The 27,775-nt window shown below is 43.7% G+C and overlaps 1 protein-coding gene across 8 annotated transcripts in view; it reads left to right on the top strand.

Moving 5' to 3' along the window:
- The window catches only part of SUPT20H (SPT20 homolog, SAGA complex component), a 155,709-nt gene that overhangs the window by 119,316 nt on the left and 8,618 nt on the right, over positions 1–27,775 (top strand). For 2 of the 8 annotated variants that reach the window (XM_077484157.1, XM_077484155.1), the window contains 3 exons: positions 2,724–2,759; positions 8,843–8,948; positions 21,737–21,861. In XM_077484157.1, coding sequence (XP_077340283.1) covers positions 2,724–2,759; positions 8,843–8,948; positions 21,737–21,861 — 267 coding nt within the window. The remainder of the gene's footprint in view (positions 1–2,723; positions 2,760–8,842; positions 8,949–21,736; positions 21,862–27,775) is intronic. The other 6 variants (XM_077484159.1, XM_077484156.1, XM_077484162.1 and 3 more) reach the window with 4 other exon arrangements.

Raw genomic sequence — 27,775 nt, 5'->3', positions numbered from 1 at the left:
ACATCAAGTCTGTCTGGGATTACATGAAGAGACAGAAGGATTTAAGGCAGCCTACATCCACAGAAGATCTGTGGTTCTTCAAGGTGTTTTGAACAACCTACCTACCAAGTTCCTTCAAAAACTGCATGCAAGTGTACCTAGAATTGATGCTGTTTTGAAGGCAAAGGGTCATCACACCAAATATGATTAGGATTTCTCTTCTGTTCATTTATTTTTTATTTTGGTAATTAAAAAAAATAAACTTTTTTTTACATTTTTCACACCTGCCTAAAACTTGTCTCTCTTTCTCTGAAATAACTTGAAAGTGACCAAAGTGATTGCATGTTTCAAATATGATAAAATTAGACTTCTTTTAATTTTTGTTTCTAATAAAAAACATTTTTTTATAATAAAACAAAAATAACAAAACTCCTAGTCCAATATTTTTTTTTGCAAAATCTTTTAGAACTAATCTCTCCAAATATACAATTTCTGTAGCTCTATAGGAGACATCTGCACCTTCCAACAGTTAGTTTGGCCCACTCTTCATGAGCAAACTGCTCTAGCTGTCTCAGGATTAAGGCTCGGTTCACACAGGGGGCGACGCGAGGCGACACGACTTGCCGTGCCGCGACCTGACAAGTCGCCCCTGTTCTGTACTACGGAACCGTTCTAAGAGGAGCGACTCGAGTCGCTCCGACTTAGAAAAAAGGTTCCTGTACTACTTTTGGGCGACCTCGGGCGACTTGCATTGACTTCTATACAGAAGTCATTTGCAAGTCGCCGCTGAGGTCGCGGCAGGTCGCGGCGCGGCAAGTCGTGTCGCCTCGCATCGCCCCCTGTGTGAACCGAGCCTCAAGGGTGCCTTCAGACTGCATGTTTCAGCTCTTTCTATAGATCAGGGATCTGCAATTAGCGGACCTCCAGCTGTTGCAAAACTACAAGTCCCATCATGCCTCTGCCTCTGGGTGTCATGCTTGTGGCTGTCAGGGTCTTGCTATGCCTCATGGGACTTGTAGTTCTGCAACAGCTGGAGGTCCGCTAATTGAATATCCCTGCTATAGATGTTCAATAGGATTTACATCAGGGCTCATCGAATTCCACTTAAAAATATAGCCAAATGTTTTGTTCTTGACCATTCTTAAATGTCTTTACCTGCATGTTTTGAGTCTTTATTCTGTTGGAATGACCTGCAACTGAGAGATAGCTTTTTGACACTTGGCAGTATGTTCCGTTCTCAAATTCCTTGATAGTCTATGAAGGTTGTGGACTGAACATCTTCAAGTAACCCTACGCCAGATGCAGCAAACCAGCCCCAAAATATTTTGTCTTTTTAACTATTTGAAGACCAGGCTTTTTCTGACACTTTTTTTTTTTTTTTTTTTTTTATTAAAACATTTTTTTTTTTTAGAAAGAATACTTAAATGGATTTTAATGCATGAAAACACAATATATAACCCTTTTTTGGTACAATATAAAAGAGGATGTTACATCGAGTAGATAGATACCTAACATGTTGCGCTTTAAAATTGCACACGCTTGTGGAATGGCGACAAAATACAATACTTAAACTAGGTGACGCTTGAAATTTTTTTTATACAGGTTACCACTTTAGAGTTGCAAAGAAGATCTATAGGTAGCATTATTATTCTCGCTAGAATGTTTACGGCGCTACCTCGTGCGTGGTACGAACACTGTTTACATATGTGTTTGCAACCGATGTATGCGTTTGCCTCTGAGTACAAGCATGGAGGGATGGGGGTGCTTTAAATCATGTTAAAATTGATTTTATTGAGTAAAAATGATTTTTACACTGTCCCTTTATTTTTTTGATCACTTTTATTGCTGTCCCAAGAAATATAAACATCCTTTGCGATAGCAATAAAGTATGACAGGTCTCCTTTATGGAGACCCCAGATCTCTCCCCTACCAATGAAAGCATGAGATTAAAAGAAAAAAAAAACGCGATCTCATGCTTTTCATAAAAAAATAAAAAATAAAAGTATGTTTACATTTTCCCTAACCGTAAGTGACAAAATGCTTGTCGCTTCTGGTCTCTCAGGCCATAGAGATAATCGGGAACATTTCGATGCCCAATCACCTCTGTTGTAAGCGGCCGTAACCGTCTGATCGGATCCCAGGCTCTCTCCTGTGACAGGAGAGCACAGAAAACAAGGTACGCGCACCAGAGAGCGGTGGGAGGGGGAACACAACCCCTCCCACTACTTGTAAAAGTGATACAGCGGCTATTCAGCTGCTCAGATCGATTTTACAGGTTAGGGAATTGCCGGCTAAAAAAATTTTTAATACTGGGGTTATGGCTGACAGCTGCAACCATGGCCCCGGTATAACCGCTTGAACACCATGACATACATGTACTGTGTGGCAAGTGGTTAAACGTAGACTGTCACTTGGCAAAAAAAACTCCAGTAGTTTTGTCTCATCTGTCCAAAGGATATTCTCCCAGAAGCATTGTGTCAATATGCATTTTTACAAATTCCAGTTTGGTTAAAAAAAAAAATCTCTAACTGTGGAGTTCTCTCTGTCCTTTTCTTTTGAGCCCACTGCCACTCAAAAAGAGGAGGATGGTATGATCAGACACTGATGTACAGTACTGTGCAAAAGTTTTAGGCAGTTGTGAAAAAATGCTGTCAATTAAGAATGCTTTCACAAATAGAAGTGTTAATAGTTTTATCAATTAACAAAATGCCTTCAAAACAGCATCAATTCTTCAATTCTTCTAGGTACACTTGAACACCGTTTTTGAAGGAACTCAGCAGGTAGGTTGTCCCAACCATCTTGGAGAACTAACTACAGATCTTCTGTGGATGTAGGCCGTCTCCGATCCTTCTGTCTCTTCATGTAATCCCAGAAATACTCGATGTTGAGATTATGGCTCTGTGTAAGCCAAACCATCACTTCCAGGACTTTTTTTCCTTTTATATGCTGAAGATAGTGCAGAATAAATTTGGGGCCAATCGCACACCACCTTGATGTTATGACATGACAGATAAGTATCCATCCTGATCTTGACCAATTCTCCAACTCCATTTGCAGAAAAGCAGTCCCAAACTTGCAAGGAACCTCCACCATGCTTCACTGTTTGCAGATACTCCTTATTGTATCACTCTCCAGTCCTTTACGAACAAAATGCCCTCTTTTCTACAGCCAATTATTTTAAATTTTGGCTCCTAGAGCGCCTGCTGCCATTTTTCTGCACCCCAGTCCCTGTGTTTTAGTGCCTAAGCCATGGAAACAAGGCTAAGTGACTCAACTCTGCAGACACCTGTTGTTATCTACTTTTCCCATACAGTTCCATATTTAAACTACTTCCAAAGTTTTAGTGGAGGTGTCCTGTCGGGTATTTAGTGTTTTCAAAAGATTCCCCTTCAGCTGATGTCAAACTTATGATTCATGCTTGGAGCAGCAGGCTGTTTATTTAGGACACAGTAGGGAGGAGAAATAGTTGCCAATTGCATGTGTTGCTCCACCGCTGGATGGATAAGCGAGGCATCGCTCCCCCCCACTGGCAGTTTTTATAATCTGCAAAGTAGATAAGTAATTTCCTTGCATATTCTAGCAAATTTACTTTTTATTCAAGGCTGTGGCTGGGGAACATCTTGCGACAGGGTCACAAGTGTGACATTAGCCTGTATCCAGTAAGTGATTGCACACCCTGTACAGTCACTTTTACCTACAGATAAGCCCATATTAAGGCTTACCTGTAGGTGCTTGAAATATTTCCTAAACCTTCACAGTTTAGGAGATATTTACAAAAAAGCCGAGTGCCGATGACTGCGGCACATGTGCCTTTTTAGAAAGGGCACGTTGTGGTGTTTCTACTAGGGGTCATGCCGTAACTGTCGGCTCCCGTGCGCATGCCAGTCACAGAGTCGTAGTTTGCGGCCCCTGAAGAAAGAGGGGCAAAGATGGACACTCCTTGTTAGTGGGGACATCGCAGACTTCGGTTTCAGGTAAGTGACACATAATGGGCTACTATGCAATGCATAGTAGCCCATTATGCTTTACCTTCGCAGTGAAATAAAGAGGAAGTAAAACCCACCAGGGTTTACTTCCACTTTAAAGTGCGTTAACCTTAAAAAAAAAAAAAATAGGATCCTGTTCCCTTTAAATTATGTTATACAGTGCAGTAGTTGTGTTGTGTAATTTGCCCCCCTGTGTCACCTGAAAGACCTGGCTGATCCTGCCTGGCTATGCCCTCCCCCTGTAAACTGACCACGGTTTATTATGGCTGCTAAACCCTAACACCCTGGTCAGTTTACGTTATCCGCAGCCCTGCTTTCACTAGCACCACTCTGCTCCCCTCCCTGCTGCTACAAATCTATGTTATCTTTATACCATCCCCTCTGTTAAATAACAACCTGTGTCCTAGTGCCTGTGCGTTATAAAAAAAAAAAAAAGCGAATTTTTACCTGTTTTCACAGCGCCTCCCAGCGCTCACGTGACTCCCGGTTCTCTTCTCCCCGGCTGACATCAGCGGGAGTTCTCAGCCCCGCCCACTGGAGCTGTCAACTGGGAAGAGGAAAGAGCCAGGAGTCGTGAGCACCTGGAGGCGCTGTGAAAACCAGTGGAAGTCGGCTTTGTTTTTGTTTTTTTTATAAAGCACAGACACTAGGACATCTAGCTTTGCCTAACCATGACTACATCTGACAAAAGTACACACAAAAGTAGTGTGTGTATCTCTAAGGCCCCTTTCACACTGACGTCCCGTTCAGGCCCGCCTGTCAGTTTTTCAGGCGGACCTGAACGGGTGCTCCATAGAGCTCTATGGAGCGTCGGATGTCAGCGGTGACATGTCCGCTGACATCCGACCCGCTCCGATCCGAAAAAGTGTGACAGAGGAAAAAGCTATTTTTCCATCCGTCTGCGGATCGGGTGACGACGGGCACTGCGGTCCGTCGTCATCCGATCTCCCATAGGGGAGAGCGGCGCTGTGACAGGTCCGTCCCTGCGCAGTGTGCAGAGACAGACCTGTCATCTCCCTGCTCAGCGGGGATCGGCGGAGTGATCCCCGCTGAGCAAACGGATATCCACGGGGCGGATCAGAACTGATCCGCCCCGTGTGAAAGGACCCTAAAAGTGGGAATTACATGATAGGTAAAATCTTTTCTTTCCAATCATCATTTGAATGTTTTTTTTTTGTTTTTAAATTCATTTTATTCTGATTTGTGTGTCCTTTTCATGGGAATTCATTCCATAATATAACACATAGCTGTCTTCCTTTTGGTCCTTTTAATCATGAAGTTAGAGGATTTTTGTCATGGAATCTTTTTATCAAGGGAGGACTGATATCTGTATCCAGAGACAACTTAATAAAATAGAATTTTGCAAATATCAAAAATCCTTTGCAAAATGAACAAAATTTTAGTTTTTTTTTATGTTTAATAACTTAATTTGTAGTCTCATACCACCTAGACAAATATATCAATGACTGCGTAAAGTGACCGAGTGACCGGTTCTCTTGTAAGAGATCTACTGAATGTTCTGGCAGGGTATTAGAGCAGTGGAGGAGTATGCAGAAGGGCAAAGTGACAGATTCTCCATAACTAGATTCACTATTACCCTGCTCATCCAAGGGGCCCCACTACCTCCTTATTTTCACCTTACTTATTCCCCACCGTTCCTTTCCCGTTCGCAGCCGACACTAAAATAACGGATAATCCAGAAAATCCACAAGGAAAATAGAAATCCACCGCTCCAGGCCAGTCCACCAAAAACCTTTGCTTGTCCTCCAGACCAGTGGTCATCAACCCTGTCCTCAGGGCCCACTAACAGGCCAGGTTTTATGTATTACCTTGGGGAGATGCAGACTAGAATACTGCAATCACTGAGCAGCACATTATATCACCTGTGATGTGTTTCAGTTATCTTGCAAACCTGGCCTGTTAGTGGGCCCTGTGGACAGGGTTGAAGACCACTGCTCCAGACAAATGGGGGTCCCAGGTGCAGGCTGATTGCACAAACCAAATAGATGGAGAGTGGAAAAACTCTGGACAGCCGCACTCCGGATCGAATAAAGTAAACCGTGCCTTTATTTTCTCAGATAAAAAAGCTATGAGCGCTAATTTCAGCGTGAAACACGTTAGAAATTTTGTGTGCTGTGATTTGTGTGATGTGAGGTTTTTTATCTGAGAAAATAAAGGCACGGTTTACTTTATTTGATCCGGAGTGCGGCTGTCCAGAGTTTTTCCATTCTCTATCTAAATTAAATAACGGATGTCTGGTTCCAGAGTGGGAAATTACATCACTCCTCTGGTCTTCTGCTCAGGCCTAGTGATTTATTTTTTGAGCTAAGCATTGTCAAAGACAAGGTCCCATACTCCTCCATGCCCAGAAGCATCAGGTATTTATGGAATGTAGTAATGTAGTAATGAAGCAGTGTCTCCAAAAGGGCCTCCCAACCCAATTTACCTAACCAGTAGTTTTTCACCCCTCCTTCCTTTTTCCATAGCTCTCGCTGACTGGTATTGGTAACAGTGGCATCCCTCCCCCAATCATGTGACAGTGCCCTGGCCTAGCAATCAGATGCTAGACCTGAGCCCTATGAAGGAGGTCACAAGCTCCTTTATCTCTGAAGTGTTGGGTATTGTGTATAGATCTGGAGGAGCAGCCCCTAGAACTCCACAGTGCCCCAAAACATACAGACAATTGCACGAGGCAGACTTTGCCATTATTTACACCTGCAATCCATAGTTCACTGTGCAATAGCACATAGCTAGACTTTTAGGCCTTGTGCACACTGGGCGTATTTGCAGCTGCTTTTAGGGCTTTTTTTTTCTGCCTCTTAACTCCCCTGAATGTTGGCCTATGTGTCCCTGCACACATAGGGGTTTAACAGCGTTTAGTTTTAGAGGAAGGAAAAAAAACACACTGTAAGTGTGTAGGGGAGCTGAAGCATTTTGGCAGAAAAAAACGTTTGATGTGCTAAGCGTGCATTAAAGCTAGACTTGGTGAGCGCTTGAGTGTTAATTAATTAATTTCAATGGCCAGAATACATTATTAATAATAAATTATTATTCTGGCCAATTAAATTAATTAATGCCCAATCTCTTGATGCCTGTAAACTCGTCCAAAAGCTTGTAAAAGCTTAATCACTTCCATACCGGGCCATAGTAAAATGACTGCCGCAGGAACCCTTCCTCCCTCTGGGTAGACGCCATATGACGTCCTCGGCTTCCTGGTATTGTGGAGAGCGCGCTCACCCCATCACTGGGGACCCGATGGGCATGCCTGGCGGCCGCAATGGCCACCAAGGACCTGCGATTGCTCATCACAGAGCAGAGACGTGAATCTGTGTGTGTAAACACACAAATCCACGTCCTGTCAGGGGACAGGTGAACCGATTGTATATAGGAACACCGTATCTTGTATATAGGATCACTGATCGGTCTCCTTCCCTCATCAGTCGCCCCCCCCCCCCCCCCACAGTTAGAATCACTCCCTAGGACACACATTTAGCGTCCCCCAGTGTTAACCCCTTCTCTGCCAGTGACATTTATACAGTAAATCCGTGCATTTTTAAAGCACCGATCACTTTAGAAATGTCAGTGGTCCCAAAATAGCGTCAAAAGTGTCTGATCTGTCCTCCGCAATGTCACAGTCACGATAAAAATCGCATTAGTTGTAAAGTAAAAATGACATGAAATCTATCCCCTATTTTGTAGACGCAATAACTTTTGCGCAAACCTATCAATATACGCTTGTTGCGATTTTATTTTTATTTTTTTTACCAAAAATATGTAGAAGAATACATATTGGCCTAAACTAAGGAAAAAATCGTTTTTTTTTTTTTTTAATTTGGATATTTATTATAGCAACAAGTAATTAATATTGTGTTTTTTTTTTTTTTTTAATTGTCTGTCTTTTTTTTTTTTTTTTTTTTTGTTTATAGCGCAAAAAATAAAAAATGCAGATGTGATCAAATACCACCAAAAGAAAGCTCTATTTGTGGGGGGAAAAAAATTATCAAAATTTAATTTGAGTACAATGTCGCATGACCGTGCAATTGTCATTCAAAGTGTGACAGCGCTGAAAGCTGCAAATTGGCCAGGGCAGGAAGTTGTGAAATGCCCGGTATGGAAGTGGTTAGGGTACCTTTACAAGCATCAGGCTGTTTTTCTGCCAAAACACTGCTGCCAGGAGGAAAGGCTTCTAGGCGACTTTAAAAAACATCCTGTGTGCATGATGCCTTATACATAGATATTCATTATGCAGCTATTGGTATGCTGTGACTAAATCATTACTGAATACTGAGCATTATAAATGCAAGCTACATAAACCCATACAAACATACTGTAGTGCTATTTACAGAAAAGACCTGTAGAGTATGAAATATAGGCATATTTGGAAATAGTTATGTTTTGTGTACCCTGTCTGTTACAAGTCTCGCGTTTATTTAAAGAGGAACTGCAGTCTGCTCACATAATTTGTAATAAAAACATCTTTGCCATTCTGAAGCTTCCCTCCAACCACTTTGCATATATATTATTTTATATATACTGTGATTCTGTACTTGCCAAATATGCTGCAGAAATCTCCCTCCACTGAGTCTTCCTGCAACCTTTTTAACTGAAGCTGCTGTCTGTTCAGTTCCTGGATTTACACAGACACACAGAGGCACACCTCCAGCTCTGCAGCTGTGCATGATGTCATAAGCCTAGGCTTTTTACTAGACAAACAGGAAGTGGGCTGTATCAGGTATTTTACTGGCAGAAAAAAAAATGTTACTTTCCAAAGTTAAAACTAGATGGAAAGATAAAAAAAAAGACTGAAGTTCCGCTTTAAGATAATTTGAAAAGTGATATGATTACTGTTCATGTACTTTTTGTTTTCACCCTGCCAGGGATTGGAGCAAGGTTCTAGTAGCCAAGAACAGACTTTATCTTCACAGCAAGCAGCTGTCATTAATCTAACTGGAGTAGGTGGTTTTATGCCTCAGCAGGCAGCTGGTATGTATTCCTATTCTCTATTCCCCAATTACATACATACTTTTCAACACCCCAACTCACCCGCAGTCTGTTGACCCAGACTGTACTCAACAGTCATGCAGCAAAAGTGGAAGTCCACCTGTTTGTTGCCTGGAGGTCTTCATAGGTATTCCAGGTCTTACTGCTGACAATTGATGATCTGTCAGACTCTTAATCATTGGAGATTACATTCACACTTTATCACTCGTGCCAGTTTTCTGAAAATTAGATTATAAAATTGCATCTGAGTGGTTTAATAAATTCTGCCAGGCTGGGTTAGAGTAGGTACCTGTAATCATCATTTTACTGCGTGGATCCAAATTTAGGTATGAAGCTGCTTTAAAGTAGGTTACAAGTGGAAGGCCATCCAAGGTGCAAGGTTTGAGCCCTCACAGTGCCTACCCCTACCTTCTGAAATTCCTTTACCACCTAGACAAACATCATGTCTCTGAGGAAGCTCAGCAGGGGGATATCTGGTGGACACGTGATACTGTAACGCCCCATGCAGCTCTGTCTGCAGCAGGTACCGAGTTCTCACTTTGTGGTCTTCAAGAGCTGTGACCTCCAGCAGAATCTTCAGCTTCCAACACTTCCAGTTGTCTGTGTCCCCCCTGTTGAGTGCTGCAGTTTCTACCTTTGATACGACTGCAGGATACAGTGGTGATATAGCAGCAGACAAAAGGATCCTTAGAATGCATTTGGTTCTGCTGGAGGCAGACAGCACAGGTAGAAATTGCCACCCACCAGTGTTTTGTTTTATAGCAACCTTTTTCAGCCTCTGTGGGTATCAGTAGGCTTTAATCATCTGTAGGCAACTTATTGGAAACACTCGGGGGAAAAATATGGGGGGTGGTATTGTTCATCCTTTTTTTCATCCCCCTTCCTGACCAGAGCACTTTTTGCGATACAACACTGCGTCGCTTTAACTGACAATTGCGCGGTCGTGCGACGTTGCACCCAAACAAAATTGATGTCCTTTTTTCCCCACAAATAGAGCTTTCTTTTGGTGGTATTTGATCATCTCTGTGATTTTTTATTTTTTGCTCTATAAACAAAAAAGTGCGACAATTTTGAAAAACAATATTTTTTACTTTTTGCTATAATAATTGTCCCCAAAAATATATAAAAAAACAAATTTCTCAGTTTAGGCTGATATGTATTACACGTATATTGATTGGTTTGCAAAAAAGTTATAGCGTCTACAAAATAGGAGATACGTTTGTTTATGGCATTTTTATAAAAAAAAGTTTTATTAGTAATGGCAGCGATCTGCGTTTTTTTTTTTTCTTTTTTTATCGTGACTACAACATGGCAGACACATCGGACACTTGACACTATTTTGGGACCATTGTCATTTATACAGCCATAAGTGCTATAAAAATGCACTGATTACTGTGTAAATTACACTGGCAGGGAAGGGGTTAAACACTAGGGAGCGATCAAGGGGTTAAGTGTGTGTTAGGGAGTGATTCTATTTGTGCCACTGTGCCTCACTAGAACATAAACACAGAGATCACTGCTTTCGATGACAGGCAGCAGTAGATCTGTCATATTGCTACACACGTGGTCACGCGCGCCCACAATGCCGCAATTTAAAGGGTAATTACCTGTACGCCCATTTGCCCAGCCGCACCATTGCACCGACGTATATCGTGCACTGGTCGGCATGTAGTTAAAATGCGTTTTGACATGTTGAACTAATGGCTTCAATACTTTCTAGGTCACTGATGCATATAAATATCCAAATCAGGAGTTTTAACTGTCCCATGGTTGTTTCAGGTCCGTGTATTGAAAAGAGACCAGTAACTAGCATTTTCAGAAGAAGGTCCGCAATTAAATGTTTCCTTTTAAAGGGGTTGTAAAGTGAATTTTTTTTTTTTTTTAAATAACAAACATGTTATACTTACCTCCACTGTGCAGCTCGTTTTGCACAGAGTGGCCCCGAACCTGCACTTCTGGGGTCCCTCGGCGGCTGTCTCTGCTTCCTCCCGCAGGTGCTTCTCACGTTCATGCAAGCTCCCTCGCATGGTGAGAAGCACCTGCAGGCGCGCTCCCGTGATACAGCCGGCGTCTATAGCCGCTTGCTGTATCACAATGCCCCGCCCCCCCCCGGCGCTCCGCGTCAGTGGATGTGATTGACAGCAGCGTGAGCCAATGGCTGCGCTGCTTTACATCCAGCCAATCAGCGGTCAGGCTGAACGGTTGAAAGGACGGCGGGGGCGGGCGCGGAATTTTCGAGGTGTGAGGTAAGTAAAACGGGGGGGCGGCTGGGGGCGCAGGCAGTGTCAGATGTTTTTTCACCTTAATGAATAGAATGCATTAAGATGAAAAAACATTTACCTTTACAACCCCTTTAAGTAATTTCTCCATTTTTTTTTTTTTATTCATCAGTTAGAAAAATAATGACTATGACAGGTGTCATCTAACTAGAGCACCTGTGATAGAGGACAGCAAGCAGCAGCTCCCATAGACATGTGATTGTCATACAAATGAAAATAGCCAATAACCAACCTGCACAATAAATGAAAGAATCCCCTAAAAAAAAAATGTTTTTTTCTTTATGTGGAAGCTTTGGTGAATAACCAAATCAAAATACAGTGTCACAGTATGATACAATAACCATAAAAGTATATGGTGCATCACATATCAGACACATCACAGAACAATGCAGACACACTGCTAGAACATACTCCACCGACTTGCATAGTGTGATGACATCAAGGTCAGGCTCCATCCCTTTATGCGTATCATCCAATAGTGAGATCTCTTCAGAAAAAGTCCCACTATTGAATGATACGAGTAAAGAGACAGAGCCCGACCTTGATGACGTCCTCCCGCTATGCAAGCCAGAGGGAGTGTGTTCTGTGAGCAGTGTCTCTGCATTGTCCTGTGATGTGACTGAACAAATCGCACGTGCACAAGCTTTGTCAGGGGTTTTTTAAAATTTATTTTATGTAATAAAACCACTCGGTGAGCACTATAAGAGTTCTTTTCTCTTTTATGAGTCTGATAATGCTGAGGTGATCAGTGAGGAGAGCTGGATTGCTGCAAAGGAGACCTGATTATCAGTTTACTCCTATGTGGGGATTCGTGCCAGATGGACCTCCTGATTATATCGAAGTCAAATTGTAAAGGTGAACAATTTGGAGTTGCACTGGGGGAAGAGTGAACATCTTTGAGTGTGAAATTTAAAGAAACGGCGCACTGATCATTGAATTGTGACTTATTCACTATTCTTGGATATTTCATCATAGTGTTTTGTCTATTTCCCCTTTTTGTGTATATATGAAAATTTGTTGCATATTTATTGTATACACTGATATGTGATGCACTATACAGTATATTGTGTATTTTTTATGGTTATTGTATCGTTAACCTGTATTTTGATTTGGCTATTCAATTATTTATTTATATATTAGTTGATTTATAATAGGGTGTTGCTGCACTAGTTTTTGGTTATAGACCGTCACACAATTGAACTGCTGACATCTCATGTCTATGGGTTCTTTAAATTTGGCCAAAATAGCTGGGATTGGATGAACCCTGCCCCGTTCCGACAACAAAAAAGCGCATTTCCTTAAACTACATTACAAATGAGCCTATGCTAAACTTTCAATTTTAAATTTTGCCTCATTTTTTAAGCTTTGACTAGAGCAAGTGTAAGATTTTATGTTTGATTTGTAGAAAGTTTTATTTGGATATATCAGTCCAGCCTCAAATTTCTAACTGCAGCGAGCAATGTGACAGCTGCTACTTTATATTAACAAATGCAGCTGTCTAAGAAACAAGTCATTCTGAGAAGCATATGTTTTAACAAATATTTGTAGAAAAATCGATTTAAATAATTATGAGGCATGGAGAAGAACATATTTGCCAGCTCAGTTAAATCCATTTCATAAAATAACTCCAATTACGGAAACCGATCGTAAACATGTCACATGACTCCATTCTCTTAGCAGCAATTACAGCAGTTTTAAAGCCACCAAAAACTCTTGGAAAAAAAAAAGTTGCTAATAGTAAAAAAGGTATAAAATGAAAAACCAAAATGTGTACATACTAACAGAGGCACTAGGGAAGCAGGCAAAGGTTAGGATACTTGATTTGAGCTTGTATATATTTTTTACATTACATTTTTTATATTACATTTGGAGAAAATATTGGCTTTCTGGTGCCCCCTGCTGCACACATGTGGCAGTGCAGGTAGCATTTGTTGTATACCATACTTTTTTGTTTTTTATCTAGGGCAATTGAGATCTAAATATCTGATTGGATTCTACTTTAGCAACATTACTCCACTTGTTAGACTTTCAGGGAAAAAAACTAAATAGTAAGCTACATGGTAAAAATTATTTAAATTGCATGATTAACTTTATAATACTTAGCAGCAGTAAGTTTCCTTTGTGTCAACATTCAAATGTAATTGCATAATATACTTTCTTCACCCATTTTGTATCTCTTGACTTTGCTGTGTGCTCTTCTAGTCCCATCCACTTTTATAAAAAAAAAATATGGCTAGTTGTCAGATCTGTACACAAATGAGACCCCTATGTATAGGAAAAAATGGCTGTTGGAATCTCACTAAACCAATAATGACTAATCAAGCAAAGTTATATTGGTGCAGGTCCTCTCTAGTCAAAACTATTTAAAAAAAAAAAAAGCCTAAAGTGGAGAAGGGTTGGATCCTCTGTCAAGCTGTTATTGCTGTTTCCCCATTAGGGAGATTCATCAGACCTGTTTGCCCTGATAACTGTTGTTACCTAGACAAAGTGAGGGACAATTCTAAATTTAAAGTTAAATAAAGGCAAATAGAAATCTTCCAGTGGGGATACTTGTTTCTGGGATGACTGTCTAAGAAGAAAATTCCCCACTTTGGGAGAGCTTCTCTACCTTCTTGGTGTGTCTCGGTGCACCATTGGGAAAACCTCCTTTTCATGTCCTGTCTCAGACAGCAATTAAATAAGCTACTGGGTGCTAACCCTTCCCTACTCTATCCAAAAAAAAAAAAGTTTAGCTATACACAATCAGCCATAACATTATGACCACCCACCATAACCCATCAAGGCATGGACTCCACTAGACATCTGAAGATAAGCTGTGATATCTGGCACCAAGCCATCAGAAGCAGATCCTTTAAAGAGGCAGTAAACCCTGATGGGTTTTACTTTCCCTTCTTTTGCTCCCTGTATATCCTGCAAATTAAAAGCATAATGGGCTAGCATGCATCGCATACTAGCCCATTATGTGACACTTACCTGCAAAAGAATCCAGCGATATCCCCTGTGTAGGCAGCGTCCATCTTCAAGTCCCTCTGACTTCTGGGCCGCGGACTCCGGCACTGTGATTCACCGGAACCACGTGATGTCACTCCTGTGCATGCGCACAGTAACGGCACACACTAGGGAAGAAACGGCATGGTGTTTTGTTTCTTCCCCGCGCATGCACCATTCACTTTATCGGCAGACTACAAGTGAAATATCTCCTAAACGGCGCACGTTTAGGACCTATTTCCACTACCTATAGGTGAGACTTATTCTAGACTTACCTATAGGTAGAAGGCTCAAAAAAGGGTTTCAAACCATTTTAAGTCTTGTAATTTGAGAGTAGGGCCAAGTCAACACCTCAAACTCATTGTTCCGTTCTCCAAACCATTCTTGAAATTATCAGCTCTGGCCGCCTTGTTCCATTGTTCTGTGGTCCAGTTCTCACGTGCCCATTGTAGGTGCTTTTTAATAAACCAATTTTTTCCCTCTCATGGGACTTTTAACAGGCAGTAGTCTCCGGAATTTATATCAAAGTATGACATTTTTTATTTAGAAAAGTTACAATAATTATTGAATGATGTACAAAAAACTACAGTGCTTATGTACCAACACACTGGGGATAAGCATCCAACATAATAAAAAGTGTGCTAGAGGAATGGTATACAGCTTATTAGGGATGTGGGCAGCTGGTCTTCATCCATTACGTTTTTGGCACATCCAATAACTATTGTAGGTGCTTTTGGCTGTGGACACAGGTCTGCATGGTCACCCTAACCCGTCCATGGCTAGAGGGCCTTATACACAACAAACTGCAATACTCTGTCTTCTGACACCTTTTTATCAGAACCAGAATTTAAAGTAGAACTATAGGCAAAACGCTAAAGGGTCGTAGATTCTGCGGAAAGGGGCGTACCTTCTGCAGAATCTACGCCGGAAGTGGGTGCAGATACCTGCACTGTACAGGTACCTGCACCCCCCTCCCCCCTGAAAGGTGCCAATTGTAGCGCCGGAGGGGGGGAGGATTCCAATGAGCGGAAGGTCCACTTTAGGGTGGACCTCCGCTTTAAAGACCAGCTGCTGCAGATGTACTGCAGCAGGTTGGCTCTCCTGGGCGAATCGCCTTCATTGTACGTCAGCTGCATTAAGAGCTCTAGGTGGAACGCCACAACACCAGAGCCGATGCGTGTGACTGGCGCCCGAGATCGCTCCTGAGAGAGACAGAGCGGGCATCTGTCAATGTACAGTGGTGTGAAAAAGTGTTTGCCCCCTTCCTCATTTCCTGTTCCTTTGCATGTTTGTCACACTTAAGTGTTTCGGAACATCAAACCAATTTAAACAATAGTCAAGGACAACACAAGTAAACACAAAATGCAATTTGTAAATGAAGGTGTTTATTATTAAAGGTGAAAAAAATCCAAACCATCATGGCCCTGTGTGAAAAAGTGATTGCCCCCTAAACCTAATAACTGGTTGGGCCACCCTTGGCAGCAACAACTGCAACCAAGCGTTTGCGATAACGTGCAATGAGGCTTTTACAGCGTCCTGGAGGAATTTTGGCCCACTCATCTTTGCAGAATTGTCCTAATTCAGTTACATTAGAGGGTTTTCGAGCATGAACGGCCTTTTTAAGGTCATACCACAACATCTCAATAGGATTCAGGTCAGGACTTTGGCTAGGCCACTCCAAAGTCTTCATTTTGTTTTTCTTCAGCCATTCGGTGGTGGACTTGCTGGTGTGTTTAGGATCATTGTCCTGCTGCAGAACCCAAGTTCGTTTCAGCTTGAGTACACGAACAGATGGTCGGACATTCTCCTTCAGGATCTCTTGGTAGACAGCAGAATTCATAGTTCCTTTTATCACGGCAAGTCTTCCAGGTCCTGAAGCAGCAAAACAGCCCCAGACCATCACACTACCACCACCATATTTTACTGTTGGTATAATGTTCTTTTTATGAAATGCAGTGTTCCTTCTACGCCAGATATACTTGGACACACACCTTCCAAAGAGTTCCACTTTTGTCTCATCGGTCCACAGAATGTTGTCCCAAAAGTCTTGGGGATCATTAAGATGTGTTGTGGAGAAATTGAGACGAGCTTTGATGTTCTTTTTGCTCAGCAGTGGTTTTCTCCTTGGAACTCTGCCATGCAGGCCATTTTTGCCCAGTCTTTTCCTGATGGTGGAGGCATGAACGCTGACCTTAACTGAGGCAAGTGAGGCCTGCAGTTCCTTGGACGTTGTTGTGGTGTCTTTTGTGACCTCTTGGATGAGTCGTCGCTGCGCTCTTGGGGTAATTTTGGGCGGCCGGCCACTCCTGGGAAGGTTCACCACTGTTCCATGTCTTCGCCATTTGTGGATAATGGCTCTCACTGTGGTTCGCTGGATTCCCAAAGCTTTGGAAATGGCTTTATAACCCTTTCCAGACTGATAGATCTCAATTACTTTCTTTCTCAATTGTTCCTGAATTTCTTTGGGTCTCGGCATGATGTGTAGCTTTTAAGGATCTTCTGGTGGACCTTACTGTGTCAAGCAGCTCCTATTTAAGTGATGCCTTGATTGTGAACAGGTGTGGCAATAATCAGGCCTGGGTGTGGCTAGAGAAATTGAACTCAGGTGTGGACAACCACAGTTATAGTATGTTTTAACAAGGGGGGCAATCACTTTTTCACACAGGGCCATGATGGTTTGGATTTTTTTCACCTTTAATAATAAACACCTTCATTTACAAATTGCATTTTGTGTTTACTTGTGTTGTCCTTGACTATTGTTTAAATTGGTTTGATGTTCCGAAACACTTAAGTGTGACAAACATGCAAAGGAACAGGAAATGAGGAAGGGGACAAACACTTTTTCACACCACTGTAAACGGACAGATCCCTGTTCTGTCTGGGGAGGATAGACAGATCTGCTATTCCTAGCGATTAGGAATAGTGACCTGTCTCCTCTTCCACACTCTCCCCACAGTTAGAAACACCTCCCTAGGGAACACTTAATCCCTTTATTGTCCCCTAGTGTTAACCTTTTTCCTGCCAGTGACATATATACAGTAATCGGTGGCTATTTTTTAGCTCCGATTGCTCTATAAATGTAAATTGTTTCAAAAAGTGTCAAAAGTGTACGATCTGTCCGCCGCAATGTCACAGTCCCAGTAAAAATCGCTGATCCCCGCCATTACTAGAAAAAACATTTTTTTTTAAATAATAATAAAAATGCCATAAATCTATCCCCTATTTTCTAGATGCTATAACTTTTACGAAAACCAATCAATATACGCTTATTGCGATTTTTGCCAAAAATATGCAGAAGAATACATATCGGCCTAAACTGATAAAGAAATTCCAATTTTTGGGGATATTTATTATAGCAAAAAGTAAGAAATATTGGGGTTGTTTTTTTTTGTTTATAGCACCAAAAAAAAAAAAGAGGTGATCCAATACAACCAAAAGAAAGCTCTATTTGTGTGGGAGAATGGAACATAAGTTTTCTTTGGGTATAGCGTCGCACGACCGCGCAGTTGTCGGTTAAAGCGATGCAGTCCCGTATTGCAAAAAATGGCCTGGTCATTAAAGCGGTAGTAAACCCGCTATTTTTTTTTTTTTTTTTTAACACCTGCAAAGCAAAAGGCATAATGAGCTAGTATGCACCGCATACTAGCTCATTATGAAATACCTTAGAACGAGGCCCCGACATCTGGCACGATCCACGCCGAGGGAGCTGACATGCTCCCTCTGCGTTTCTTCCGGGTATCGCGGCTCCGGCGCTGTGAGTGGCCGGAGCCGCGATATCGTCACTCCCGCGCATGCGCGCGGGAGATTTCTTTCCGGCCGCCGGCCACTGCCGGATTTTCAGGCCGAGAATCCCCTCGTGCGCATGCGCCGCTGCAGTCAGCGGCGCATACCGAGAGGAATATCTCCTAAACCGTACAGGTTTAGGAGATATTTTTTTTACCTACAGGTAAGCCTTATTATAGGCTTTCCTGTAGGTAAAAGTTACAAAAAAGGGTATACAACCACTTTAAGGAGACAAATCCTTCCGGTCCTTAAAGGAAAAGTCCAGCCTGAGCTTTTTAGGCTGGGCTTCTCTGGGTCACAGGAGTACAATTCGTTTTGCACTCCCGTTACCCGTTTTCAGCGGAGAGTGGTCTGAAGTCCATTGACATCACTGCTATCAGTCGAGGCACCATGTCATCCTGACTTCAGAAGTCTGGATCTGCCAGCTGCCTTGACTGATGGTAGTCTCAGCAAGCCACTAAGACGGCCGCTCCCCACCCCTCCACAGCTGGGCGCTCCAATGAGCGTGGAGGATCAGAGCAGGAGAGATGCTGACTGACACTCGGGGAGGAGTGAGAACCGAGCCATCAGCGATGTTTGGTGACTCGGTTCTCAGCAAAGAGATGGCAGCATCACTTTGATGGGGCATCCATATAGGTAAGTATGAATAGCCAAAAAAAAGAAAACCAATACTTCGCAAGTGATTAACCACTTGCTTACTGGGCACTTAAACCCCCCTCAGTCCCAGACCAATTTTCAGCTTTCAGCGCTGATGCACTTTGAATGACAATTGCGCGGGCATACAACACTGTACCCAAATGAAATTTTTATCATTTTTTTCCCACAAATAGAGCTTTCTTTTGGTGGTATTTAGTTACAGCTCGGAGTTTTATTTTTTGCTAAACAAACAAAAAAAGATGCAAAAAAAAAAAAAAAAAAAATCATGTTTTAATAGTTTGTTATAAAATTTTGCAAACGGGTCATTTTTCTCCTTCATTGAAGTGCGCTGATTAGGCGGCACTGATAGGCTGCATTGGTGGGCACTGATGGGCTGCATTGGTGGGCACTGATAGGCTGCACTGGTGGGCACTGATAGGCATAGTTAAGGCGGCACTAATAGGCACAGATAAGGCGGCACTGATGGGCAAAGATGGGCACAGATAAGATGGCACGGATGGGTGGCACGGATAAGTGGCACGGATGGGTGGCACGGATGGGCACTGATAGGTACCACAGATAGATGGGACTGATGGGCACTGATAGGTGGCACTGATGGGTGGCTCTGATAGGTGGCACTGCTGGGCACTGATGGGCGGCACTGCTGGGCACTGATGGGCGGCACTGCTGGGCACTGATGGGCGGCACTGGGGTGCAGCACCTTTGAGGCAGATTTTGGGTGGCACTGTGGGTGGCACTGCGGGTGGCACTGCGGGTGGCACTGTGGGCACTGCTGGGTGGCACTGTGGGCACTGCTGGGTGGCACTATGGGCACTGCTGGGTGGCACTGACAGGGGGGCACTTACTTTATTTCAGGATGGCACTGCGGGTGGCAGGTGGGCACTGGCAGGGGGCAGGTGTCCGCTGGATATGCTGGCCGTGATCGGGACTGATGTCCCGAACACGGCCGCCGGCGATCGGCTTTTTTTTTTTCTCCTCGCGCTGTCAGCGCGAGGAGGAATACTAGCCGATTACCGGCTCCGTTTTATCACATGATCAGCTGTCATTGGCTGACAGCTGATCACGTGATAAGGGGTCGGGATCGACCCCTTACACGGATCGGTGATCAGGCGAGTCTCACGGACTCGCCGATCACAGAGCGCGCCGCGCGCGCCCCTCAGGGGGCGCGCAGGCCGCTCGTAACCAGGACTACGTCAATAGACGTAGTCCCGGAAATGTGGGTCCGCGCTATTGCCGTCATTTTGCAATAGCGCGGTACCCAAGTGGTTAAGTATAACAAAAGGCAAAACTACTTTATTTTTTTTTTAGTTTTGGATAGAGTGAAGAAAGATTAAAGCACCTATTAGGTTTTATTGCTGTCTGTGCCCCCGTCTGGGATATTCACCCTCTCGATTTTTCCTGTTTACCATTATCAAGGAAAGTGAAAATAAAAGAAAATCCCAAATTTTGAGTTGCTATCAGAACAATAGAGGGGACAGTGTCTAGTCGTTCTGGTGATACACTGGGGTTCCCTCACTTTTGAGGGATTTCCTCTCACTACTTGTTTTGGCTATGGGACAGGAAGTGAAGGGAAATCTCACTAGTGGGTCAGAGATGGCAAAAAAATATATATTATAACTCTCCAAAATTAAAGAAAATGTTTTTGCCTTTAGATACACTTTAGCATTTTTAGTAGTTTCAGCAGTTTGAGCTACAGCTCTTCTATTGGATCAGAGTACACAGACCAGTCTTCACTCTCCACATGCATCCATGAGCCTTGGTTGACCCTGTTGTTGGTGTGTCAGTTTTCCTTCCTTGGACCACTTATGGTCAGTCCTGACTACTGCAGACCGGGAACTTCTCACAAGTGCTGCAGATTTGGAGTTGCTCTGACCCAGTCATCTAGTCCTTTCAATTTGGCCATTGTCAAAGTGCTCAAATTCTTCCTCTTGCCCATTTTCCCTGCTTTCAACACATCCACTTCAGGGACAACATGTTCATTGCTGCCCTAATATATCCCACCTACTTTCTGGTGCCATTGTCGCAAAATAATTTTATTCACTTTACCTGTCAGTGGTCATGATATTTTGGCTCATCTGGAAGTTGCCTTTTTCTGTAGCACATGGCACCCTGTGTGATGCATTGCGGCACCATTCTAAAGCCACCCATTTAATTCTGTGCTATATTAATCCCAGAAATCTTGATGCAACAAATACTGCATGCTTACTCTGTGTTTGGTAATGTCCTATAATAGAACAGGCAGATGTGAAGGGGTCTTTGTGGCCCATCCAGACATGTGCATTGGCATGTTTTTACTGTGCCTTGCAGTGGCATTCAGTAAGTTAAAATAACCTTACTGGGAACATAGGCTGTAAACCCTAACAGGCTCTAACCCCTCCCCACTCTACCCAAAATACGGCTCGGGTCACACCTATGCATGTAGCTGCGAGAATCCAATTTGTCCCCGCAGCCAAATCCACTGCTCTTAGGAGACACACAGCTGCCATTTATTCTGAATGGCACCTCCACGCATCTCAGCACAAAGTGCATTTTTTGGGTGCGGGAACTACAGGGAAATCGCATGCTCCCCCCCCCCCTTTTTTTTTCTTTGGAAACGCAGGCGCGGCCCGCACAAGATGCAAAATTGAATTAAGGATAAAGGTTCTGTCTGGAGTTGGGCTTAAGGCCACCCACATGATAACTAAAACCTTATAGATTCATTTTGATATGTTTGGTATTTTGGACAATGAAACATTTAAATCTCAATTTAAAATGTCAAAAAATGTAAAATGACTTGTTTGTATTATTAATATAAATTCAGTTCAGATTAAATCATACTTTGCACATTTCAGCCCCAAGTGCTGCTTTCATCTATGGCTAGCACTCTGCTTGTGCTTAGGGGTATGGGACTGAACAGTCATTCATGTCAATCTACAGATTTTTCAGCTGTTTATTTTGAGGTGTCAGGCTGCTATAATGTTCCACCCCGAGATTACATATATGACACCCAAAATTTCAGTGTCTGTGTTTTCATCTCTTGAGCACTGTTCCCCTTTGACCTGCCTTCCCTTCTCCTCTCCATAGTGTTACCCCAGCTCGGCTCTACTGTGAATAGACCCGGGCAAGGTCGTCCATACCAGAATCTGCAGCTCTCACCTGCCTTACAACTGCAGCAGCAAGTCATGCAGCAGCAAAAGCAGCACATACAAGTAATCTATAGATCTAAGATAACAGCTCTTATAGACACTAAACCAATAAAAGAAATACCAAACTGTAGTGTGCGAATTACAGAATGTTCTTCTATTTTAAAACCCCACTCAAAAATTCAGTTTAAGGCTCGGTTCACATTGGTGCGATATGAAAAACCCTGCGAATCCACTGCATGTTCCCGCATCGCACCTGACTCGCAGGCAGTTCATGCTGCCTAATGTGCACCGCTCGGAGTGTCGATACAAAGTTAATGACACCCCCTGATCGGTTCGCATATCACAGTGCAAACTGTCAATTTAGACAGATATCGGATTGAACACCCATGCGATCCGATTCTGGTGCGGACCAGAAAAAGGGTCCTGCGCGACTTTGGTCCAAATGCGATGCAAATTCAGCCATACAATCTGTACGGCTGACTTTGCATCACAGACATTGCATGTGATTTGCAGTGCGATTAACGTGCGATGTCGGACAGCACAGCAGTGTGAACCTTGCCTAAAGCATTGACATACTTTCCAAGTGCATCAAAACAAGTCTCTCAGTTAATTTTCTTCAGAACGCACCTGCAGCCTGAGTAGAAAAGCCTGTCCGCGGACAGCCTATCGTAGAGGACTGATGTTTCTCTGTGTGGAAGTAGTGCTGTTTCTGCAGAGGTCCAACATACCCCTTTGCTGAATTAGAGCTGGAGCTATCAAAATCAGCAGGGAGCATGAGTGTTGTTGATTATAGTTCTGTCTCAGCAGGGGCATGTCTGAAACCTGCATAAAGACCATTACTTCTCGGAGAAAGCAAGGCTCTTTTTATAGCATGCTGGCAGAGGTCAGGCTTTTCTGCTGACTGTGGCTGCTTTCCATAAAAAATGGCCTGCAAGACATTGCACACATTTTATGTTGCTGCACCTATTCTGTATTTAGCTGATTTAAACTGGGCTAAAAAAATAACTGTGCAACTGCAACATTATGATAAGTGCATGTAAATGGCAATTCGCTGCATGGGGAATCTTCTAATTCCAGGTTTTAGAAGAGCCCTTAGGTGATAAATACCTTTTAAATCATTACTGTTAAGCACATGCAGGCATTTTAAGCAAATTCCCTCTTTCTAAGTGTTTGGATAGGTAGATTGGTGGATAGAAACCACGATTGACTGAGCTTTATTCCTGCTTCTGCTAGCTTGCAAGAGAAAAACATTTTAAGTGTGTGTGAAAACCCCAACAATGAACCAGAGCAGATGACGTATACTAAAAAACAGAAATGGAAGGCTCGCACACCTTACCAAAGATAATTTTAATAATAAAAGTGTGTACAAAATGCAACTGACAAAAGGCCTAGCTTTGAGGAAGGGGGCGCGCTCTTGAAACGCGTTAGCTGTACCCCATGTTATGTGCATGTCCAGGCATTGTTTTTATGGCTTTTTGTCAGTTGCATTTTGTGAGTACCCACTTTTATTCAAAACATTTTTATTATTAAATTATCTTTAATAATGCACTAGGTGTGCACACCTTCCATTTCTGTTTTTCTCTTAGTTCCTTTCGGATTACCCCATCTAAGGAAGGCAGCATCCACCCAGTTTTGGATACCATATAATACCTTTCACACCACCATTTTATTTGACATCTGTTACTCCACACTTTGGAAGACCTATTAGCACGGGAAGTGACTGAATAGTATACGTCATCTAGTAGAGATACAAAAAACAGAGTGTTTTGTTATACCTGATAAGTGTAAGAAAATACCCGTTGATTCTGCCAATCATCGATCTTTGAGCTGGTAACTTCTTGTGCTCTGTGCCTCTACTGCACTGTTATCAGTTGCATTGTTTCTAGCCAGATCTGTGGAGTACAAAACATCTCCCCACTCCCTGTCCTAAGATGAGTGCTGTCACCTTAGGGTAGAGAGTGTGTTAATGGCATTGCCAGGTAAAAATAAAGGGAGAACAAAAGCCAAAAATCTTCAGATCAATAAACTGCAACATATTACGTTTGTTCTTGAGTTCAGATGCACTTGAGAGCTGAATTCTTGGTATGGATATTTTTTTGCACATTACTTAGGTTCAGCAAAGTAAGTATGCATTTGCCATACCTGCCTGATCTCTGTGGAAACCAAAAATTATTGTAGGAGTTTCCGCTGGCTTCCGAATCCCGTGCCGAATGGCTGCTCTTCTCCTTAGTTAACACAGAGGTCACTCACTCAGCATGGGTGCCATTCAGAAAAATGCTTTTTGCATTCTTATTGAATGCAGAGCATTCTCTAACTGGACAAGATTGAGAGGCAGTATAGTGACATCTGTCTCCACCTCGTCCAATCAGGGAACACTTTGCATTTATTGAGAGATTGCAGAGTGTTCTCTGAATGGGGCCCAGGATGAGCGAGTGGCCTTTGAGTTCACTAAACAGCAAGGCAGCAACTCCTACAATAATTTCTGATTTCCACAGAGATCGGTCAGGTATGGTAAATGCATACTTACATTACTGAGCCAAACTAGCAACGAAAAAATATCCATACCAAGAATTCAGCCTTTAAAGTGTATCTGAACTGAGACAAGCAGCAGGGTAGCCGCTTCACACAGGACCCAGATGTTAGGAGCAACCACTGGAGTAGTAGCATCTACTACAATGATTTCCAGAATCCACAGCCAGGTATGGCACATGCTACTTACATTGGCCCAACCTGGACCCATGCAACTATGGGAAATGTCCATACCTGGAATTCAGTAATCACAATTGTCATTTTGATATCTCAGCTTTGTGGAAATGTATGTGGTAGGTCAGTGACCTGGTTTAAAACTTGGTTCCTTGAATATGTACCCCACCATAGCTACACAGGCATGGCGCTTTCTGCTAAAGAAGGAGCTGTTAACTTGGTATTACGACTGATCTATAGAAATAGTTTAAATTTTGAGCTTTTTGCTGCATTCCGAACTATATGATTTTCATAGAAAATTCATCTGACAAAGGAAATGCACATCTTTAAAGCATATGAATGTATTTTGTACTGCACATATGTAAAAATGTGTGTGCAATGGCATGCATTTTTGTGTGCTTTTTCTTTGGTTGGAAATTTATAGGTGCAGCCTAAACATCTCTTACAGGAGTCTACTTTTTTTTTTCTCCATACAACTGCCTATATCTTGTGCTTGTAGCCTAGAAAACTTTTTAGACAGAGGCAGATTCACTCTTGACAGATGCTTCTATAGTGTGACTGCCAGAGCCCCTATTTTTTGGTTTGTGATTTGCTTGGTTGCCAGTCTGCTGCAGTACCCAATTACAGATTGAGAATTTAAGATGTCAATTGTACCTTATAAAAAATGGTCAATCCTCACTTGTTACCCCCAAAAAAAACATAGCTAGAATTTATAGAATGGGGGTGTAGAATCTTATAATTATCTGCCCTTAAAGCGGGATTGCACTGTGGAAAAAAATATTAAAAGCCAGCAGCTACAAATACTGCAGCTGCTGACTTTAAATAAATGGACACTCACCTGTCCCGGGGTCCAGCGATGCCGAGGCCTATCGATCACTCGGCTCTCGGCTGCTGCTGCCACCATTCTAGGTGAGGGAATCAGGAAGTGAAGCGCTGCGGCTTCACTTCCCGGTTCTCTACTGCGCATGCGCGAGTCGCGCAGCGCAATAGGAATTGTCCGCGCTGTCTCTGGGACCTGTGTGTGTCCCAGCAGACAGCGTGCAGGGACAGGAAGAGGCATAGAATCCCGTGGGAGTCTATGCCCGGAAGTGGGTGTAAATACCTGTCTTTGACCCCCCCTCCCCCCTGAAAGGTGCCAATTGTGACACCGGAGGGGGGGAGGGTTCCGATCAGGGGAAGTTCCACTTTAGGGTGGAACCCCGCTTTAAAGAATGGGCGCATAACCTGTGACCCTCAAGCTGTTGTGGAGCTACAAGGCTGACAGTTATAAGCATGACTCCCAAAGGCAGAGGCACGATGGGACTTGTAGTTCTGCAACAGCTGGAGGGTCACATGTTGAGCACCCATCCCCTAAAGCATGTTGCCACTTTTGAAGCAAAACTGGGATAACACCTATTTCTCTTATATTCACCGACCGACACAGCTCCTCTCTGTAACTAAATGGGTTGTATAGCCTGCCATTAGGAGAAACTAGGCAAAATTGTTACACAATACACAGAACTTTAATCCCGCCCCTGGGGGGCGGATCCTGTGCTATCAACCCTTCCCACTGCTCCCAGCAGCTTCAGTTTTTATTTTGCCTAGCAAGGAGAATAACCTAGGAAACCCTGCGGGCCACTCGGCCCATGTTTTTGCTGCAGGTTTGCTGCTTTTTGCGCAAGATAGAAGATCTCAGGATCTTTCATCAACTGCCAGCTGGGTGACAGGCTGGTTAAATGTCCTTGTAGTCTCCCCAGTCCGGCCATCGAGCGTGAGCATGCTGCAGCTAAGGCTCGGTAGGCCACAACATGCCTCAGCTCCAGAGGTGGTCGGCGAGCTTCAATGCTCCGGGGTATACATATGACTGGGCTACTGCTGTCTGGATCACAGTATACCGGGCCAACAGCTACTCTGTAACTGCGCAGGAGTAGGTCTGTGATGGAATGTCTCCCAGCTCTTCAGGATCAGCTCCTGCCTTGGTGGGGTGAGCAGCTGGGCATTCCCTGGGGGGTCGATTCGGGGGTCACCTCCCCTCCCTATCTTCTCTCCCAAGTCCCTATCACCCCTCCTTCCCCCCCTCTGAGAGGGGTGGCTGCAGGCGGTGTGTGTGGGTGGGTTTGCTGTTTTCTCACCTGTGGGGGCTCTGTGCAGCTGGCGTTGGTCCTGGTCTAGGGGATCCCATAAAGGTATTTGTGGAATTTGTTCTGACTGTTAGTAGGCAGCACGTTTTCATTTTTTGTTCTGTCACCGCATGGCGCCGTCCGGCGGCCATTTTGGATGAGGGAAAGCTGATATTCCCCTGATGAGCTTCAGCAGCCATTTTCTTTAGGATTTCCTATTACTTGCATTGGCGGCCATTTTCTTGGCGCCTGAGTGCTTTTTTCACCGCTGTTCTCTTGTGGCAGCATTACACGTGCTCTCACTTGCTGTTTCCTGTGTCCATTGTGTGTTCAGGACACTGGATGGCACTTTGCTGAACGCTGAAGCTAGCTCTGCAGATCATTGCACTGCTGTTTATAGCTGCTGCTGCTGCTGCTGCTGACAGTTTTCTCCTCTCTGCAACTGGGAACCTCCTAGGCACTACAGGCACTGCTGTGGCTTTCACAGAACACCCCAGGGTGGTGAGTCTAGCGCTAAGTACCCCCCCAACGCGGCGGCAGCAGGAGGGTGGGACTTTCATTGGCCTAAGTCCCCTTGCAGGTGGCAGACAGGCTAGGGTCGGCATGGCTTCAGAAACTGGTGTTTCTTCCCCCGAAATCCAGGCTATTGCAACCGGGTCATCTGCGGTTAGCGTGGTGCGCATGGACGGCGGTCCTCCACTCCTATGTTGCTAAGAGGCGGCACGTGGCAGAAAAGGTGCACGTAAGAGGCCCCTCCCCCCCATCCTCTGGGGAGAGCTTTGATGCAGACTCGGGACCTGCTGCGGCTGAAGACCCCTGCTCTGACCTATCAGACGTGGCTGACCAGGACAGTGAGGATGATCCGGGTCCGGGCGCGACAAGGCGCTTGTTGGAGCACTTTTCACAGCTGTGCGTGATACCCTAAAGATCCAGGAGCCAGCGGATCCCTCTGCTGATGTACCGGTCCCTTTTGGGTCCCGCAAGCCAGCACGTTCACCTAAGGTGTTCCTGTATTTGACTTATTTTGACAAATTCATCTACAGGGAATGGGGTCGCCCGCAACAGACCTTTTCGGTCCCCAAAAATTTGGCTGTGCGTTACCCCTTTGAGGAAAGCATTCTCAAAAAGTGGTCGGCTCCTACGGCCGTGGACCCCCCCAGTATCTAGGTTAAATA

This window comes from Lithobates pipiens, unplaced genomic scaffold (assembly GCF_037356315.1).
Source record: "Lithobates pipiens isolate NorthernLeopardFrog02 unplaced genomic scaffold, aLitPip1_a1.2 Scaffold_16, whole genome shotgun sequence".
NCBI classification, from domain to species: domain Eukaryota; kingdom Metazoa; phylum Chordata; class Amphibia; order Anura; family Ranidae; genus Lithobates; species Lithobates pipiens.
This window is presented reverse-complemented; position numbering and strand designations above follow the sequence as displayed.